The 21824-nt window shown below is 40.1% G+C and overlaps 1 protein-coding gene across 3 annotated transcripts in view; it reads left to right on the forward strand.

The window, feature by feature from the left end:
• The window catches only part of PDE4B (phosphodiesterase 4B), a 613613-nt gene extending 592042 nt beyond the window's left edge, over positions 1-21571 (forward strand). For all 3 annotated transcript variants that reach the window (XM_018045231.1, XM_005678304.3, XM_018045239.1), the window contains 9 exons: positions 2564-2657; positions 8157-8335; positions 9682-9780; positions 9922-10086; positions 12224-12323; positions 14593-14747; positions 14869-14991; positions 15710-15892; positions 19290-21571. In XM_018045231.1, coding sequence (XP_017900720.1) covers positions 2564-2657; positions 8157-8335; positions 9682-9780; positions 9922-10086; positions 12224-12323; positions 14593-14747; positions 14869-14991; positions 15710-15892; positions 19290-19655 — 1464 coding nt within the window. In that variant the 3' untranslated portion in view covers positions 19656-21571. The remainder of the gene's footprint in view (positions 1-2563; positions 2658-8156; positions 8336-9681; positions 9781-9921; positions 10087-12223; positions 12324-14592; positions 14748-14868; positions 14992-15709; positions 15893-19289) is intronic.

Here is a 21824-nt window from a genome sequence, read left to right on the forward strand (position 1 = left end):
TCTGTCTCTATGTTTTCTACAAGATATTTTTTGCAATGCTCCTAGTAAAGTTTGTTTCTTTGCCAAAATTCAGCTGATCCGTCAGAGCACAGAAACCTGTCTTTTTCAGTTTCTAAGTCTTTTAGTGTAAGTGCCTGTCTTTTGAGAACTGAAAATGAGAGGCTTTTATGACTGAGTGGTCATGTCTTAAAAAATAAAGAACTTAGAACTTAAACCTGGAAATTCTGATTCACCTGGAGTTCAGATTGCAGAGTGGTTCAATAAGTAAAAACACACTAGCTCAGATGATGATTAATTCAGAGATTTCTGGTGACTGTCACTAACATTTGTATCATGGGAGGGAAGACCCAAACATCCACCAGCAGGGTTCCCCTGAAAGAGGGTGATGGTACATGCCTCTCTGAGGACAGTTCCTCGAGCCGTGAGCCAGAGGACCACAATACTGACTTGCATTGGCTTCACCTCGAAAAGCTTGGTACCCTGGGCACAGGCAGTGGTGTGAATGGGCCTGGGTGCTTGACGTGATGCCATTGCCAGTGCAGGATGCTCATTTAAAAGGGGAATGCCTCACAGGGAAGAGAGCCAATTGCAATTGCGTGCAGGGGCTGTTGCCATGGTGCTTCGCTATTTCTTTAACATGCTGTCCTTGAACTGAAGTCCAGCGGGTAGGGTAATGGAGGAGGGAGGAGGGGAGTAGGATGGGCCTGGTGGGGAATCCCACTGCAGAGCTCTAGTCTCTGACTTTCTTCATGCCTGTGATCTTTCTAAAGCTGGCAAGGTAAGAGAGACAGAGAAAGAGACACTATAGGAAAGAATTCCTCAACGTGCTCCATATTGCAAAAACAAAACAAAATAAAGATTAATTTAATGCTTAAATATTTTTTTCATGAATTAGAAGATGTAACACTGAAATACCGAAACAGCACAGTCATTCATAACCCTGAATAATTCTCCATTCATGCAGCAAACGATAGCTTGTATTTCCTAACACACTCCAGATCCTAAATGGAAAGGTTAAATGTGTTTAATTCATTTGTTGAATGCAGTCTCATGTGCATATTAATGAGCTGATGGAGGACAGAGAATTGCATTCTGTGTACGAAGTACTTTTAAAATTAAATAGATTAATTCCCAATCATTTCATTGTGAAAGAAGTCTAAATGCACTGGCCTGCCATTGATGTGCAAAAAATCCCCCTAAAAGCTAGCTTAAAAAAATATTCTCGTATTCTGAAAGTCTAATTTGAAAAACAGCCATAGTTTTAACTTTGTCAATGTTCAGAAAATAATAAAACACACCATCACTTGGAAACCCTTAAATCAGCTTAGCTCTGTGCAAAGGCTGTATCTGCAGTGTCCGGGTCTCCGCAGTGGAGAGGGTTAAAAACACCTAGATGAAATGGGGGAGGGTACAGACTTCGGATTCCTTAAATATTCATGGGGCTTCCTCCATTTTAATCTTCTCCTTTTAAAAAGATGGCTGTGTTTCCCAGCCTGGTATCCCCTCAGGAAAGAAGAATTGTTCCTTCCTTGCAGAGTTCAGCTGAGCAGGACTAATCTAGAGTGGAAACCCCTTCGGCCACCAGGACTATTCATAATTCATAAGTGTTGCAAACCAGCCAGCTGAATGCATTTGGACAGGCTCTTGCTCCTTCGTGCAATTCCTGATTTCATTACTCTCTCTGCCAGGAAAGAAGCAGGGAGCACAGGCGAAGATGGGCTTTGTTTGGATTAGGAAATGCCCTAAATTTTGGAGGCTTTGTCTTTCATAAGTTTTGATTATTTCACCATTGAATCTGCAAGGCTTTCCCGATCCTGTTGGGACTGCTCTCAGAACTGTGAATTCTTTCAAAGGGGATTTGTGGATTGTGGCAAGGAGTGCTTTCCAAAATGCCTGAGGCAAACTATTTGTTATCTGTATCTTGGGGTTACATCAAGGTGGGTTAATTTGATTCCATTATCTTTGGTAGCATGTGAAACCTTTACAGTATGTTTTCTGTGAAGTAGAAAAGCCTCTGTAATGATTTAACTGTGTTATCACTTAGCCTGCTGAGGCGGCTTATTGTGAAGTAAGGGCATGTTATATTACATTGTATTTAAATAGACTGTGCTGTATTTTAACCCTGTTTGTTTTACTCATCTCTGTTTTTAAAGGATGCTTGTCTTTTCTTCTGTTTTCCCTTAAATTTTTCACATTTAATAGCCTCTTACTGTATAGGTTATTAAATTATATTTTAGAGTTAATTTTCAATAAATATATTTTAAAATGTGGTTACATTTTTAAGTGAAATTATCTTAACTTCTATTAAAATTCCTTTTCCTATGTTTACATCTTCAAAAGAAATCAGATGTTAATTCTAAGACATCCTGAAAAAACCTCTCTTTTCTAAGGTGACGTTGGAACAATTTCACCTTAAGGGGATATTGTATTCTGTAGAAACAGAGTTATTTATCTAATGATATCTGTTTACCCAGTCTCTTGGTTCTTAATAAAGTTGGAAGCATCTAAAATTATAATTTGCTATTTTTTAGGTGGTTAATACAATTTTGTTTTTTATAAACAGTTCAAAAGAATGCTGAACCGGGAGCTGACACACCTTTCAGAAATGAGCCGATCAGGGAACCAGGTGTCTGAATACATTTCAAATACTTTCTTAGGTAAGATGTTCACCAAAAAAACTGTTCCATAACTGAATTTTTTTAGTGTTAATTTCTTCAACCTCTCTGGGAATATTACTGTGTGAGTTTGAAATTGGGTTAAGTCACAGAAAAGCAAATCCATTTAAAATAAGAACTGAAGACAACCTTTAAGGTGAAAAAAAAAAAAAAAGAAAGCAAGAAGGTTTTGTTTTAAAAAATGAATTAAAATATCCATCAAAGAGAGAAGGTTATTATGGGCTAGTTAAATTTATATAGCCCTCAGGTCACTATCTACCCACCCACCTTGGGGTCTGTCAAGACCTCTGAAAGGGTGGGAGTGGGGGGCTGTAATCATCCAAACCTTAGGGACACTTTCAGTTGGCTTCTCTGATGTGGTATTCTTTCAGTTCTTCCAGTAACTGGGCTTTGAGCAAAAGGTGATTTGACCCATGATAATAGGCTTTGGAAACTATTTGACTATTGCTTTGCTAAGGTGTTTCTTAAAGATAAATTGGAGGAGGGCAGAAAGAATCATCACCTCTCTGAAAGAGTTGGCCTTCTGCAAGTAGCATGCTTATCTCCCTGATTTCATACCTACCTTTTATCCTCTGCCTTCACATTGCTAGTATTTAAAACATGGCACTGACAGGAAGGGTTTGCAGCCATGCCTAGTGACTACTGTCATGCATCCTGTTTGATTACTAGGAATTTCTAATCTTGTGTTTAAAGCCATTCCATTGCATATTTTTCTTAAGTCAGGCTTGCAGGATCTGCCAATCTGTACTTCAAAGTGAATGGGTAGCATTTAAACTCTGATCCTGTTGACTTTCAATTACCACTGCGCTATGCTTATTTAGCAGAATTCCATTTTCCAGGGAAATGACCTATTCTTACAATTGAACATTACACCTCTCTTCTTTTTGGCATTGCTACATATCCTTACATCAGTGAACATTTGCCTGGACATCTTATGGAAACACATACCTCTTCTGGTTTTATTTAAAAAAAAACATTTCTATTTCCCTAACACCAAAGCAGTTCCTGCTATCAGCAGATCAATCTCTGATCTGCCTAGTACAAAGCTCACAGCACTTCTCTGTGGCCAGTAGGCACTGGCGTGATTGACAAGTGCCTTTCCAACTATTTCCAGTGTGTGGGTATCTGCAGCACCTGGTTTTCTCCAGCAGCAGTTGCAACAACCTTTGTCAGAGAACAAAGAAAAGATTTTTTCATGTAGCCTAGTTCCAAGAGGAGCTAGAATCTAACTGAACAGAAAGCATTGTATACTGATCCTTATCTTCTCCATTATTCCCACTTTATTCCTTTGAAGACAGGCATCTTCTCCTATGCATTTTAAATATGCTCTGGTCTGTGCAACACCCAATCATTTTTCATAACCTAGGGGCCGTTTTAGGGACATTTTACAGGTTAATGACTATGGTAAAGAAGAATAGAATCAGTAGGTGCAAGAACTCATTTTTGGTTTTGTAAACATTGCGTGTTAAGATACCAAGGCTTGTCTGTCTTCTCAAAAGAGATTCTGAGCACTGGAGTAAAATTAAGCTACCAGAAGTCTCTGGGCCTGTCATCACCCAAGGTCGCACCTAAGCAGTCCTCTTTACTCATCGCCTCTTTCACTAATGGCTTGCCAAGGACCATGAGAATATTTTAGTATACCAATTACTCTTATTTTAGCATCGAAGGCTATGAAGTGAGAAAGCTGAGAAGATAATAAAAATGAGTTCTCAGTCTCAACACTGCATCTCAGGAACTAAGAACTGTCAATTCTGTGGGATATTTCATTTGCTATTGAGGTGTATCTCTTGAGGAAAGCCTATCATCTGGCTTCTTATTATTCCAAAATTAAATTATCAAGAGCAGGTTGTTAGAGGAAGGCTGTTAGAATCTCAGTCCGTACACACCTAGCATTTGGAGGGTGTTGAGTGTAAGCTTGTGTTTGTGTGTGCATTTGTATACATGAATGTGTGTATGTACAAGGTAGACCTGATCAAACTAGACAGATGGATAAAAATTTTAAATATTCTTCAGAAAATTTAGGGAGAAAAAAGTCCATCATATAAGCAAAAGATTCATCGCTACCTCAGTTATAAAATGCGAATACTGGAGTAGATGACTTCCTCAGTCCATTCCAGCTCTAACTTTCTGTGACTCTGGTATGGATGGAGTTTATCATCTTACTAAGACAAACCTGGCAACCCAGACTCTCTGGAATGAATTGTAGGCTTATAGTTTGATAATATTCAAAAGCAAACAAACAAACCTTGTTTCCAAATTGCAAGTGCAAGACATGGAACTCTACTTTCTGTCCTGTGAGCCTAGTGTTTGTATATGAAGTCTTCTTCATAAAATGTCAGATCTGAAAGGGACTTTAATGGCTTCATCTAGTTTCCTCATTTTCCAAGAAAGAGAACTAAGGAACAGAAGGCAACTTAGCTTGACCAAATTAATTTTAAAATGTTCCAGAGTCAGAATTAGGACTTTGCTCTCTTGACTCCTAAATCTAAATACCTGGCATTTCTTTGGGAAAGAAGGTTATTGGGCTGTCAGAACATACAGAAGAAAATCGCCTTTAAGTAATAGATGTATTCTTTGGGGAAAAGTCTTTGGGAATCAGGATTGTTGCACCTAACAATAAAACATTTTATTAACAACTTCCAGTAATATAAAAGGCTCTTAGAGCACAGCTCTAAGAGTATAAAATGATAAGACCTTATTGCTTACAGTTAAACTTAAAGACCAATATCACAATAAGAGTCATTGAAAGTTACAATATGTCATCCAGGACAGAGGGAAATCCTGCACTGCAGGGATCTGTGAAACTTGTGTTGTTTCATTTAAGAGGATGGTATTCAGATGGACAGCCTGAAAGGCAGGTGAGAGACAATCAATGCAGACACTCTGTGATGCTGACATAGGATAATGGGCTCAAGTTGCTGGTACAGGAGGAAGGAAGGACTCAGGGGGAAGGAGCATAGATTTAAGCAAGATCTTTAGACGTGATATTACAATTTAGTTAGTATTGCTACAAACAGAGCAAAGTCACCCCCTTTAAATCCCTGACTTACTGTCAGGGATTGAAACTCTCTCCTACATCTTGAAAATCTTGAAAATGAATTTAGGAATTTTGCAGGATTAAATGCTGCAACCTAGCCAAGAAAGCACCTCCAGTGATGTCATTATCAGAGTTTTGATGTGACCATTTCTTGCTTCTGTTTATTTACTTATTTATTTTGTACAGTTCCACTGTTTCCCCACTGTAATCTGATCATTCTATAAACGTAAATTCACAAAGTGTTTATTATGATTCTTTGAGTGTATGTTTCAGGTTATTTCCGTATGGCTCTGGCTAAGCATTTAACAGAGGAAATTCAGAGTAGGGAAACCCATCAGTTGTTCCAATGCCTGCATAGGGAAACACCCATTAATGTCCAAATGGCATTCTCTGTGGGTAATGGGTTTCTTCTTTATTGTAACATTCCAGACAGAGTAGTGGTTTGGCTCAATGACTCGCTGTTGCAGGGAATCTTTAATTAAACACAGAGAAAAAGCTGCTAGTTTCACTACAGATTTTTGTATCTGCATTGGCACAGAAGAATCCAACAGCTTCTTTAACCAAAATGGTAAAGAATGACATTAGGAGAGGCAGGGGCTATAGTGGCCTTTTAGCAAAAGTAGTCATTATTAGGAGTAAGGTGACTGGGAGAAAAGTAAATTCAAAAATAATGCCATATATAGTTTTATGCTAAAGACTGAGAGACCAGAAAGAGATTTTAATGGGAACCTTAAGGGGCCTGGGTTCTATGCTATTAAATCACTGTCTGGAACAAGGTAATTGCAAAATAAATATCTGTTGAATAAATTGCCCTTTGAGCTTGGGAAAGTTGCTGACTTCATCTGAAAAATGAGTGTGTGGGATTATTATTGGTTCCGAAACCTGGCTCTGACCATCAGAGTCACTTGGGCAGCTTTTTTTTTTTTTTAATTGGCTCAGTAGGACTGGGTGGGGCTCATAAGTCTGTATTTTTCAAAAGTTCGCTGGGTGATGCTGAACCATGTTGGAAACCCCTGAACTAATCAAGATGACCACTAAAATTCCTCCCTAAGGTAGAGCCATAGGCTGATGAATCGAGGAGGTGGGGGACATGCAGAGACAGCACTGAGATTCCAGGGATAGAGAAAGCCCTTGCTCCAGCCCTGCAGCCAGGTGCCCAGGGTCCAGAACAGCTGCTTCCGCGTCTGTCTCTGGGCTCGCTTTGCTTTGATGAGTTGTCCACAGGGTCCTGTGAGCAGGCGGAGGTCTCTAGGGAGAACATGTGACTATGCCATCAGCTGCCAGAGTTGAAAGCAAATCGTCTAGATCCCGGCAGGCCATCTGGAAACGTGTCATTTTCAAATGGGGAAGTTGTCTTTGGATTCATTTTCGCTGAAACAAGTAGAGATAAAAGTAGGAACTTTTGGAAGCTGCATTAACTCTTTCAGCCACAGGGTCTCATTTAGTTCAGTGACATAGCTGTCAAGCACTTTACTAAATGATAGCCTCAGTGCACCCACAGGCATATCTGTGGCCTGAGAGAGTTGATGCGTTTTGAAGAAGAACTCTCAGGATCCATCCAGCCCCCTGTGAAGTGAAATAGAATATTTGATTGCTGATGTTTTAATCTCATATACAGAAGAGAGAGCTTCTGAGCACATAGATATGTTTCTCTCACTAACCCTAGCTCTCCTATTATCTTGTTGTAGCAGAATTTATTAAAAGATTAAATGAGATGATTATAAATATTTAATATGTATATATTAATAAATGTAATGCCTGTTACAAATGAGAGGCATTGTTATTATTTATTCATGGGATTCATAGACACAAGGCATGAAATAATACTGAAAGTATAGTCTTTGTCTAAACCTCAGATGGTAATAAACCAAAGCTTTAAAGTAATCATTTAAAGGTTATAAACCATTCATTTTTCTAATATATATGCCACTCATCTAAATCGAACCCAGCTACAGTTATATGGATCTTTTAAATTAAAAAAATAAATACAAATATAATAAAGTGAGCAAAACATAAAGCCTGTTTTTATTAACCTGTGCTTGGCTACATGAACATTTTTGATTATATACACAGACAAGTTATTCATTTTAATGAGAAATTTACATATAAATGTTGATGTCACACCTTGAAAATGTATGAGTGTAATTCCCCCAAATCACCCTGCAAACAGAAGACCTGGGATTGAGTTCCACCTGCCATTCTTGAACAAGTGATTTAGCTCCTCTGGACCTTATTTTGCTGCTTTAGAGACTAAATCACCTATCACAGGATTGTCCTGGAGGTCAACTGAGATAATGCTAGGACAGCCCTTCCTAAGGTGTGCTATCCATGACAGACCATTAGAAGTTGTTTTGAATATTGTAGTGGGTTTTCACTGGCACACAGGGGTTCTCACTGGCATGCAGGGACTGAAAAACCTATTTTTGTTGTTGTTGTTATTACAGACAAACAGAATGACGTGGAGATTCCATCTCCCACCCAGAAAGACAGGGAGAAAAAGAAAAAGCAACAGCTCATGACACAGATAAGCGGAGTGAAAAAACTGATGCATAGTTCAAGCTTAAATAATACAAGCATCTCACGCTTTGGAGTCAACACGGAAAATGAAGATCATCTAGCCAAGGTGTGTACAAGCTGGGTGTGTACACGTGTAGTGCTGCTTTACAGCAGACAGATGTCCAAAACCTCCTATTAGAAAATGGTAGCGGTCGCTTTTGCTTTATTATTAAATAGTATGATGAGGCTGATGTACCCTGTTTTTCCATTGCTGTACACCTAGTTAAAGACCCTTTTTTTATACCAAAAGACCAGATTTTGCCCTGAGTTGGGTCCATTAACTCATGAATGGAGAATCCTGTTGAACACATGTTAGGAGAATCCAAGGTGGGAGGGCAATAGGAAGGACTGAATTATCCCACAGGATATTTCAGAAACTGTATGCCAAGGATCAGAAAGAAAATATGCACTGATTGCCAGAATTGGAGAAGAAATGAGAGAAATTGACAGCATTGACTCTTGAGCCTTAACCCTAGTAGTGGAGGAAGGCTCAGAAAGAATTCATACCTCCTCCCGGAGACTGTGCAAGGTGACTTTTCAGCCTTGTGAGAATATGAAATGAGATCAAATGAAGATTCAGTGAGGGGGCAGCTGAAAGATGTCATTAGAGGAAGGCAGATTACATATCGGGCCAAGACTCTACGGAGAGCCTGTATCCCTAGTGCGTGCATGCTAAGTCACTTCAGTCATGTCCGACTCTGCAACCCTTTGGACTGTAGCCCACCAGGGCTCCTCTGTCGATGGGATTCTCCAGGCAAGAATACTGGAGTGGGTTGCCATACCCTCCTCCCCCTGTATCCCTTACTCTGGGCAATAATTAATAATAGAATAAGTTGCTCCTTTAATCAGATAATCTTGGAATAATCCCACAACACAGGATGGAATGATGTTTCTTCCAGGTCTTTCTGTAGCCCAGAAGCTCTAGAAGATAATGGGTGACTAGCATCTTCATGACCTTTTACACTAAATTAGGGTTGATTCACGTACATTCTAGCAGCTAAGTCTCCTTGACCTGGTTCTCAGTGGTAATTAGCAAAGGGCAGAGGAGTTTTCTAGCTGAGATTGTTTTCTAGTTGTTACTGATGGACCAGTGAGCAGAGAAGGGGAGCTACAGGGAAATAGGGCTAGGATGACCTCTTATACACTTATACCTACTTCTGAAAGCAACATTGGTTGAGGACTGACATGGCAGAAAAATTATAGGCCAGCAGCCAAATTTATAAATAGACACACACTCTCCCTCTTCTGAAAAATATATACAAAAATGTGTAACTAGCATGAAGAGGACACCCAACCTCCCAGACCATTCCATTTTCAAATGTTCATGTAACTGGAACACTAAATACTCTATAGACTTAGTCAACTGGTAACAAAAGTGTTTTTATTTCTAAATGTTTCTCATTTTGATGACAGGAGCTGGAAGACCTGAACAAATGGGGCCTTAACATCTTCAATGTAGCTGGATATTCACATAATAGGCCCCTAACATGCATCATGTATGCCATATTCCAGGTGAGTAAACAGGAGTGAATGTTGGTTATCTAATTGGATGTTTTTTATGGTTTTTTTCCATCCCAGTTTACCTTTCTGATTTGGCTTTTCTTCATTTTTGGACATCCACTTATTTATTTTTTAACCCATTTTGCTGTACAGGAAAGAGACCTCCTGAAGACATTCAAAATCTCATCTGACACCTTTGTTACCTACATGATGACTTTGGAAGACCATTACCATGCAGATGTGGCGTACCATAACAGCCTACATGCTGCTGATGTGGCCCAGTCAACCCATGTTCTTCTTTCTACGCCAGCTTTAGATGTGAGTAGTTATGATCTGGTTTGCATACCTTGCCCATCCTCTTTAAAAAGTACCGTGGGAGGTATGATATATTTTGAGAAATAATGTAATTAGATGATTGCACATACTTGAACTGGCTCTTTGTATTATGTATAACATGTATCAATCAGGTTATTAATATAAGTGGATGACATTTCTACTTGCTTTCTGGTATTAGAGTAGCCTTTCGTTTGCCTCTTTTACATTTGAAAAAATATTTAATTATCAAGCTGGTAACAGGGAGCTGTATTTTTCATTGTGTCTCCAGTACCTGATAAGTGTCTAGTTTGGCATCTAGTGTATAGTCTGTATGCGCTGATCTGAACTGCTGCCACACTATCCCAAGCACTGTGAGAGAGAGCGCAGAAATATAACATAAAATGTTACCAATAGTTCCTATCGGGCTTCCCTAGTGGCTCAGACGATGAAGAATCTGTCTGCAATATGGGAGTCTGGGTTCGATCCGTAGGTTGGGAAGATTCCCTGGAGGAGGGCATGGCAACCCACTCCAATATTCTTCTGGAGAATCTCCATAGACAGAGGAGCCTGGTCGGTTACAGTCCATGGGATCACAGAGAGTCAGACACAACTGAGTTGTGTCTAGCATATAGTTCCTATTAGTTATAAGCATCCATAGACTTAATCTTCTAAGAGTTCATAAAACTGACTCTATGTATTGAAGGAAAAGTAACTGAAAATCTAGAACTAAGGAATTAATAATGCTGAAGCAAATAGAGATATCATTCCATCTTGTCTGATATCTTGCTAGAAGGTGGCTGTGGCTGCTTCCCTCACTGACAGTACATTTGTATATATCAATATATGCAGCCCAGGGGGTCCAGCAGGCCATACTCTCCCTTGACAGATGGCAGTGGTGGTTAGGTATTTCCAGAATGTGCAGGCTCACCCAGGAAGGGACTGTCTATGCCCTAGCCCAGACCACTTTTGCAGGTTCAGTTTGGAGGATGAAGAAAGATTAAACTGACCCCTGCTCTATAGCTTGGATTCCATATATTCTGAGAAATGAAATCCAAGAAGTTAAGACTGTTTTATTTCCCTGAAGGAAAAAAGCAATATTGTTTTTATGTCCATGTAAGTATCACACAGTGGGACAACTTTATCAACTATCTATCGCTGTCAACTACTGTGTGGCTGGGCCTTCCCTGGTGGCTCAGTCAGCAAAGAATCTGCCTGCAGTACAGGAGACCTGGGTTTGATCCCTAAGTTAGGAAGATCCCCAATATTCTTGCCTGGGAAATCCCATGGACAGAGGAGCCTGGCAGGCTACAGTCCATGGGGTCACAAGTATTGGACACAACTTAGCAATAAACCACCACCACTGTGTGGCTAGAAATTGATTGTGAGTGCCACAGATGTTTAGAGAAGGAAGAGTTAAATGTGTGTGTGCATAATTTAATTTGAAGGATCAGAGATGTAAGTAACCCCAAAGGATAATGAAAGACATTTCAGCCAGAGGAAGACATTTTAGCCAGAAGCAAGTTATACCTAAATAAATACTAGGTTTAAATCATTGTGTACAGGTAGGGCAAAGGAGGCTTCACAGGAGTTGAGTACTGGGCATCAGGTCTCACTTATTAGAAATGTTCTCCTATTCTGTCTAGAGTAATCACTGAGAGGATAGGTATTTATTGAATGTATGAATAAATAAGTGCAAAAGCTTCTGACCACGCTACAAGGTTAGTTTTTAAAAAACAACTTATTGGCAGTCTTATAAATCTGGAATTTGGCCTTACTCAGCCTGAAAACATACGAAGGTTTTTATGTCTCTGGGTGGAGCCAGTCTGACTTGCTTCTTTGACCTGTATGTGCTTGTGTTACATAAGCACTATCCTGCAGTACCACTTACCCAAGAAACAAACTTTGGGTACCACCTGATCTTTTACTATAAGCATTCCCCGAGCCACAGCCCGCAGGCTTGATATGCACATTAAGAGACCTTGTGATGATGGGCAGAATCTACATTTAATTGAACTAGTATATTGAGAGATTATGTAAATCAACGAACCACATGAATGAAATGGGGTACCTCAGTGTGAAGCTGAATCAGCAGGCTAGGCTAATGGAACATGGAATTCAATAAGCTCATTTTGCTCTGCAGGCCGTCTTCACAGATTTGGAGATTCTGGCTGCCATTTTTGCAGCTGCTATCCATGACGTTGATCATCCTGGAGTCTCCAATCAGTTTCTCATCAACACAAGTGAGTTCACCACTAGAATAGTCATTAGAGATAATTGTATGATTCGCTGCTTCATTTTTTTCCTACTAATGTTTTCATTGTGGATAATAATAAGAGTAATAATGAGGTCATCCTTCCATTCGCTAGACTAGTCAGACCTTTCCTGGATACTGTGTCCAGTCTAGCAACATCATTTTGAGCTGCATGGAGAACTTGGGAAAGGTCAGAGGGGACCCATAACAAGCACTCACTGTTTGGAAAATACAATATGTGAGGAAAGAGTAATTGATGTGGAATTATCTAGTAAGGACAAGGAAAGGCTTGGGAATAATGTGGTAATGATTTTCAGGATTATACAGTGCTCTCACAGAGATCATGGTGACCCACTAGTGTCCCTTTCTACAGAGGAAGCAGGTCCAAATGTTGGCTCTGAGCATGCGAGCCTCCAAATAGAAATAAGACTCCGGAAAAAGCACTGGTATAGGCTTCTACAATTCAGGGTGGACGGCTGGGTCATTAAAAGTCTCCCACCCTGTCTTCCAAACCTCTGCATAGGTTTGATTATGGACTGGTCAGTAATATAGATTGGTCTGACTTCAGTGACCTTCAGGGTTGGTCCAACCTTAGGATCCCAAGCCCTACTTGAAGCATTTATCATGCTCGAAACATTAAGTATCCATGCTAATGAAAACCCATGATTTTCCCCAGCATTTCTAAATGCTGAAAACCTAAATACTTTTCTTTTCTGAGAATATTGTTATCTTGTTGTTGTCAAGATTAACATCAAGTGCTGACAGTTTTAAGAAATGTTGGAGCTACTTGTTGTCAAAGAGCCCTTATCATCCTTTATCATCAGAATATTTGAATGACTAGTTATGAGGTACCTTGTTTATTTTACCTCATTTTTCCATTGAAAGAACATAAACTTTGGGCAGCTACTTGTCTATGTGAGTTATATCAGCTGGTGTATTCTGGCATCATGAGTCATCCCACATATAGGCCAGTTCACACAGAAAAATGGCCTTTTTGCCAGAGCCATGTACAGCATTACAGTACATAAAAGCCAGCTTGCAAATCTATGCCCTAGATCACAGGGTGAACAAGGCAAGAGTGCTAAAATGACTTCACATTTCCCACCACCTTTTCTGAAGATGTAACTCAAAGCACAGATAAAACAATGATTTATGACTAATAGCACCTACTGCTAGTAACCAATTATCATCACTTGACTATTATTCTTGATTAGGAGAAAATGTAGCTTCATGGGTTGATGACTGTGTTCTCAACAACAGATCATGGCGCTGTTCAAAGGATGCCTGTGATTTTTCTGTGTGAAAGGCAGGCTAGAAACTATAGTTTAGGTATCCAGATAATGCAATTTCTGGCATTATAGGGCCCTAGGGCAGAAAATCGGAGAAGGCAATGGCACCCCACTCCAGTACTCTTGCCTGGAAAATCCCATGGACAGGGAAGCCTGGTGGGCTACAGTCCATGGGGTCACTAAGAGTTGGACACGACTGAGTGACTTCACTCTCACTTTTCACTTTCGTGCATTGGAGAAGGAAATGGCAACCCACTCCAGTGTTCTTGCCTGGAGAATCCCAGGGACAGGGGAGCCTGGTGGGCTCCCGTCTATGGGGTTGCATAGAGTCGGACATGACTGAAGCAACTTAGCAGCAGCAGCAGCAGCAGGGCAGAAAATGGGACATCAAGATTGCTGTAAAAAATTATTGTTTTGTTACCATAATTATAAAAAACTCCAAAAAGCTATGTTATTTGGATAAAGTAAAAATTTTAACTCACACCATTATCTTCTTCGAAAATCCAAAACTCACAATTGACAGAGCTGAGAAATATATCAAAAAGTGAAATAATGTGAAAAATTGGAATACCTTGGATGAAATTTAGTGACATTTTCAGTCTTTTCTGAAGTACAAAATATGTGAAGAAATGAAGTTGCAAACTGAGATAAAAATAGGATTTAATTGCTTGGGAATGCCCTTACCTAAAATGTCAAATTCTTCAACTGAAGTGAAAAAGAGAAAAAGGATTTTAAAAATACTATAACTTTTAATAAAAAAGAACATATATATACTAATATCTACTAGAAGCTTTTTTTTTTTTTTTCAGAAACTGACTCTTTTTAGAGGGAGACTAAGGGAAAATGACATATAGGGTCTTGGTTCTTGAAATCATTTGGCAAGAACTTGCTCTGATTTCATACTGAGGTAATGTCACAGTTTGAATTGTACCCCTTTTCATCAAGTCATCATTTTCCTTTGTTTACTAGATTCAGAACTTGCTTTGATGTATAATGATGAGTCTGTGTTGGAAAACCATCACCTTGCCGTGGGTTTCAAACTGCTCCAAGAAGAACACTGTGACATCTTCCAGAATCTCACCAAGAAGCAACGTCAAACACTCAGGAAGATGGTTATTGACATGGTAAGACTTTGGCCTCCCCATGATCCTTACTTACTTTTACTTCTGCGGAAAGAGAAAATCCATTCTCCTTGATAAACTGAGTTTGTTGAGAGTTTTCTTTTTTCTCTGTTTTTAACCCCAGGTCTTAGCTACTGATATGTCCAAACACATGAGCCTGCTGGCAGACCTGAAGACAATGGTAGAAACAAAGAAAGTTACAAGTTCCGGTGTCCTTCTCCTGGACAACTATACTGATCGTATACAGGTATTGGATGGAAGCCTTTGATTTATTTAACACAAAGCCACACCACACTAAATGAAACAGCAATTAGAAAAAGAAAACAAATAAATTTACTTAGTTGCACATCCTAGGTTACTATTACAACTTCAGGCTTATTTTAAGAACAAGCAAAGGAAAGTGGATATTCAAGTTGATCCTCTAATTTACAAAGAAAAACAGAACTCTACTTATTGAGTTGCTTAATTCTAAAAATAAACAGCAGAATCTCATTGTAATAGGGTGTACGTGCCTGCTGATCCCAAAAGCTCATGTTTGGATATAAATCCCACTGACTTGAACTTTGTCAGGTCTGTTTTGGTTACAAACTGCCTTTAGCTGGTCTCCTCTTTCCACAAGTGGAAAATATGAAGACATCTACTTTGAGTAATTCTTTGCATTTTTTCCAAACTGAGGAAAAGAAACTATGGCAGCAGCATCTGACCTCTCATGTCCCTTCCAATTTTTAAATTCAATGACTGTTAATCGAAGAAGACACATTTTCCCTTTTGGGACACTAATAATGGCAAATAACCAACCTGGCCAGCACCATTGTAATCTTGCTTTTTTGGTGGAAACACCATAATTATAATGCAACTAAAATGTTCTTGGGTCTGGTACCAAGTGTACTAGTACAAGAGGGATGAGATGTTCTAGTAGTATTTATACCTAATTTTATGGGATTTTCAAAACTTGATGATTTCAGGTCCTTCGCAACATGGTACACTGTGCAGATCTGAGCAACCCCACCAAGTCCCTGGAATTGTATCGACAGTGGACAGACCGAATCATGGAGGAATTTTTCCAGCAGGGAGACAAAGAGCGGGAGAGGGGAATGGAGATCAGCCCCATGTGTGATAAGCACACAGCTTCCGTGGAAAAATCCCAGGTATCTAATATGAGGTTTTTAAAGTTTCTGTAGGGTCTGCTGATGGTTGAACTGGAGGACTCTTTCTAGCTATTTTCTCTTAAATATATATATATATATGCATATTATATATAATATGCCTGTATAAAATATGTATATTATATAAAATATGTATTATATATATGTATGTATTCATATATTTATATACAGGCTTCCCAGGTGGCAGCACTAGTGGTAAAGAATCCACCTCCCAGTGCAGGAGACACAAAAGACGTGGGTTCAGTCCCTATGTCAGGAAGATCCCCTGGAGCAGGAAATGGCAACCTGCTCCAGTATTCTTACCTGGACAGTTCCATGGGTAGAGGAGCTTGGCAGGCTGTATTTCATGGGGCCACAGAGAGTCGAACACAACAGGGCAACTAAGCAGCATGTATACATATATATGTGGGTGTGAAATTATAAGGAAGCAACTACTTATTTAGTTTCATTATCCTCGTGACTCATTTGCCTTCTCCATTACACTCAGTTTCACAGTGAGGAGATAAAGCGGTCTTCAGAAAACCCATCAAAGTTTGGATGGTGTATCCTCAGTGTAGATCAGTACCTATGACCATAGCAAATCCAACTGAGTTAACCGAATGCTGCCATCTCATCCCTCCAGGTTTTCCCCAGCTCTGTCTTTATCTAGGACCTCTACTCTTCATCCTTGTTTCCTGAACCTTGTTTTCAGTGTCCAGAATCATACACACTGCCACCATCACCAGAGGTGGCGAATCGCTTTCCCGCATATCTCTTCTGCCTCATGGTCAAAGCCCTGTGCTGTGTCCCAAATATGCATATTTTATATATATGTGTGTGTGTATATATACACACACACACATACACACACACATAGACATGGGCTTCCCAGGTGGCACTAGTGGTAAAGAATCCACCTGTCAAGGCAGAAGACTTAAAAGACGTGGGTTTGATCCGTAGATCCAAGGTTGCATCTACACTTCTGAGAATAGGCTGACATCTTTTGGTTGTATCCAAAGTTAGTTACAAACTCCTGCTGTGCTGGAGGTACATTACACTGTAGGCAGGGAGGTGCCCCTAGCTGAAAAATATGTAGCACTAGAAAGTGTTGATATCCTTACAAAGGTTTCAGAGCCAGCTGAGATGCTATTTTTTTCAGAAACAAATGACCTGAGCCAGGCAGTCATGATTCAGATTGTGTCTCTAGGCTGCCCAAGGCCTTTATCACAAAATCATTCAGACTATTTTTTGTTAGTGTTTATCCTCTTTCTCCACTACTTTCTACCCCCAAATTTGCATGTAGTTGTAATATCAGTATATAATTCCTTTGCAATTATCACTGTGTTGCTTTTTTAAAAAACCCAATCAAATGAATTTAAAGTCTGTAAAAGTGCTCTGTAAGTCTAATATGCCATAAAAACACGTCACATTAAGGCCAATTCAAAATCCTCATGCCTTAATTAGAATAGGATATTCATGAATTAGTTAATTAATTAGCCTACTGTCTTTTGATTAGCAACAGAGGTGTTTGGTATATATGTGATGTTCTGTGTGGTTTTCCACACATTTTCATATACATTATCCCATTTGAGTCTCCAAACAGCCTTTTGAGACAGACATAGCAGCTATTTTTGCAGAGTGTCAGGTGAATAAGCTGGCCTCTTGGTTCAGTTCACCAGCTCATCACTGCCCTCCACCCAAAGCACTCCATCACTGTGAACGGGTCTCCCTATTTCCATGACATTGTGGTCCACAATGGCATTTCCTACAGGTGGGCTTTGGTGAGCATTGTCTGAGTAGACTGGTGATGAAACCCTTGACTAGGTGCTCTTCAGATTTGTAGTGTTCTCTCACCCTAGGGCCTAGGAAATGAGTGACTAGAGGCTGCCTTTCTTAAAAATGCTGAACATTTAGTAAAAGCGAAACAAATGAAGAAAGAAAATGGCTGCACTGTGGCAGTTCATTGAATTTTCTCCGTTGCTGTGAGCTTTTTTTTTCAAATCCCTGGAAAACACATTGAAAATAGTATTTAAAAACCCTTAAACACACGTAAAGAATTAAAAGAGAGGAAACAAGAGTGGGTGGAAGAGAAATATTTGAATCATCTACAGCCAGTGTTATAACCAGTGCAGTTCAGAGATCCCCTGACTTTGGTGTGAATTCTGTTAATGCTAGGGAAACACCAGAGAAAAGAATGAGGGAGAGAGAAAGAGAGGAAGGAAGGAGAGAAAATAGGTAGATCAGAGTCATGTATGGCTAAGGTCCTTTGATATGGTACAACTTGGATGTATGAAATAACTGGCCCCAAACTAGAATGTTAACAAAGAGGTTTCCAGCAGTGTGGAAAGTTAGCTATGTAATGCCCCATGGGTGCACAGAGGTTGCCCTTGCTTGTCTACCCCTGAATCCTGACCCAGCATCTCTCCAGCTCCTCAGACCATAACAGGGGAATTCCATTCCCTCATTCAACTAGTGCCTGTTCTTTCTCTCAACCTGCTCCCACCCCCAATGTTTCCTGTTTGTCCCGCAGTGGACGGGTCAGCATAAGGCCACAGAGCCAGCACATGCAGGATGCATAGCCCCTGTGTAAACCATAACAGAACCATAAGCTTCAAGTTTCTTCACAGGAACACTAGCAAAGGAACTGCTTAATTGTCTTTATTTTTTCCTTCTTTCTCCCAATGGAAATGATGGTGTGCCCTCTGGACCTAAAACAATTGCAGACATGTCCACAGAGGGGATATTTATTTGTTTAGGAGCCTGAAGTATTTTCAAGTGTTTTACCTACGTCGTCTACAAACCAAAAGCATTCCACAGGACTTGAGACATGCCAGAGTCATCCTGGGCTGGCTCCCTTTCGTTTTAAAACCGCGGCATATTTTAAAGTTATCAGGGAAAGAATGTTGAGTCAGAGCTCAGTGGACCAGGGGCTTCCTTCTTCAGAGAATGACTCACAGAATCCAAGCAGTGACAAAGTCATTCCCAGCCAGGGTTATATCCAGACTTCTTATTTGGCACACATCAGAGGAAAAGTAATCAGTTCTAGTGAGACTAACACAGGCTTTGGAATCAGACAAAGTTGGGACAGAGTCCCAGCTCCACCGTTTACTGGCTCTGTGACCTCTGACAAGATGTTTCTGAACCTCAGTGAGTCTCAGTTTTCCTTTGTGAATGGTGAATATCCATTCTCAATCTGTGGGATTAAGAGCAATAATGCATATATCGCATTCAGTGCAGGATGTACCATATAGTCAATGCCCAAATAACAGAATCTGGTATTATTTAATCTTTGTTGGGTTGTTGTGTCTTTTTTTTTTTCCCCCTCTTGCAAACCAGGGCAGCTTGTTTGCTTTTCCAGGGCCCATCACAATAACAGAGATGTAACTTTATTTTTCTTCAGGTGGGTTTCATCGACTACATCGTCCATCCCCTGTGGGAGACCTGGGCGGACCTGGTGCAGCCTGATGCCCAGGACATTCTGGATACTTTAGAAGATAACAGGAACTGGTATCAGAGCATGATACCCCAGAGCCCCTCCCCACCACTGGACGAGCAGAACAGAGACTGCCAAGGTCTGATGGAGAAGTTTCAGTTTGAACTAACCCTCGAAGAGGAGGATTCTGAAGGCCCCGAAAAAGATGGCGAGGGCCACAGCTATTTTGGCAACACAAAGACGCTCTGTGTGATTGATCCAGAAAATAGGGATCCTCTGGGAAAGACTGAGGTAGATATCACCACAGAAGACAAGTCCCCGAGTGACACATAATCTCCCTCTTCATGCGGAGATGAACATTCCACCCTTGACAAGCATGCCAGCTGTATGGTAGGGCCAGCCTGCCATAGGGGCCGAGGCCTGCACGGGACAAAGGCCATGTGGCCTTTCCAGTTACTTGAGTTCGGAGCCAGAATGCAAGACCGTGAAGCAAATAGCAGCGGCTCAGGAAATTCCACGGTTGACTTGCCTTGCTTGCAAGCTGAGTGGAGAGCTGAAGCTTTCTGTGGTTCTGGAGGCCAACTGTGCATCACGACCGAATAGCTTGAAAGTGGAAGACACCAAACTGAGAGAGTTTTCTGCACTATGTTTTGGGCATCTGTCCCCTCTGGTGACTGAACTGACTAATAATGTCATTTCTAAATCTGCTTACCTGTCCCCTTGTCTGCCACCCTGTGTGCCTTTTTTGTAAAACATTTTCACGTGTTTAAAATCCTGATGAATACCTAGAATTTAGTATCAGCTTCTACACAGATAAGCATTACAAGCTGACAAAAAATTTTGACTCTTTCCGAGGGGGAAAAAAAAGGAAAGGAAATTGTCTTCCTTCTTTCTTGGGCAATATCTTTTACTCAACTACAGTTACTTTTGCAAATAGAAAGGCTACACTTCTAACCACATTCAACTTCCTTCCCCTATGGTCCCAAACAACTCCTCCGTTGCCCTTATAACAGATCTCTGTCTGCTTGCTTTGAACAGTACTTTTTCTCCTCTAGAATTGCACTTCTTTGCTATAAACAGAATAAAGTTGAACAAACTAAGGGGTAGGAATGGGTAGTTGTCTTGTTCACAGTAACAGTCTGTGTAGAATTCAGCTTCACAAGGCAGTTGCCCTGTCGGGTCCTGAACCCCTGTGCCGCTGGGGTTGCACGATCCCCATCCTGTTCTCTTGCTCCCCTCTTCATGCTCACACCAGTTACACTGTTTCCAATTTAATGCTGCCATCTTTCTCTTGCACTGCCTTCTGTGCTAACACCTCCATTTCTGTTTATAACCGTGTATTTATTACTTAATGTATATAATGTAATGTTTTGTAAGTTATTAATTTATATATCTAACATTGCCTGCCAATGGTGGTGTTCAATTTGTGTAGAAGACTCTGCCTAAGAGTTGCAACTTTCTTGTAACGTTTTGTATTGTGTATTATTATATAACCTGAACATTGCTGAAGAGATGTCCCCCTCGCCAGTTGGGTCTGCCCTTTTCCTGGTCTGAGTTGCTAATACTGCTCAACTCCTTCATGAACTGGTTTTGAAAACAGGACTCACATTAGATACTAATGGTTTCTACTGAGCTTTTACTTTTGTATAGTTTGATGGGGTGTGGGGGCAGTGGGCTGTGGTTTTTACCCCTGTTCTATTCAAATCTTTACACATGAGTTGAGTTTTAACTGAGTTCTACTGTAGTTGAGGCTTCAGTTTAACAAGAAACACTACGTTCGGTTTAACAAGCAACTCACCAATCATTCTTCTGAGAGTCCCCAAACTACTGACTTTAAAGAGAAAGCTCCCAGCCTGCCATTAAGCAGGAATGTCAATGTTCCGATTAATTACTAAAGAAAACAATAAAAACAATGTGAATTTTACAATGAAATGTGAACTGACATAGTAAATTATGCAAATGTGAAGCTTCTGATAACACTTGCTAGACCTCTGTCTGGCTTCAGTCTCTGTAATATCTGTATCATGCTTTCAGTTCAGCATTGTGACTCAGTAGTTCAAGAAATGGCACAAATGTGCATGACCAATGGGTTTCTATGTCTATGAACATTGCTTATTTCAGGTGGACATTTTATTGTTTTCCAAAGTTTCTCACAATGTATGTTATAGTATTATTATTATATATTGTGCTCAAATGCATTCTTAAGAGACTTTTATATGAGGTGAATAAACAAAAGCATGATTAGACTGTAGGCCCAATTATTTCGTGGTTAGTTCTGACGCATTAAAAGCAGATATTTTTTTCTCTTCTCTCCTACCATACCCCACAAAGAAAACCCCCCACTTTGCTTGGCCAACATCACACCTAAAGTTTCATAATCTGTGTCCAAAAAGTCCCCTAGCTTGGAACATTTACTTTTTTAACAACTGTTTGACAGAGTTGGTGGTGCAAGAAGGGAGATGGTGAATTAAAAGAAACAAAGCCCCTTTAAGAATCTGAAGA

This window comes from Capra hircus, chromosome 3 (genome assembly GCF_001704415.2).
Source record: "Capra hircus breed San Clemente chromosome 3, ASM170441v1, whole genome shotgun sequence".
Classification (NCBI taxonomy): domain Eukaryota; kingdom Metazoa; phylum Chordata; class Mammalia; order Artiodactyla; family Bovidae; genus Capra; species Capra hircus.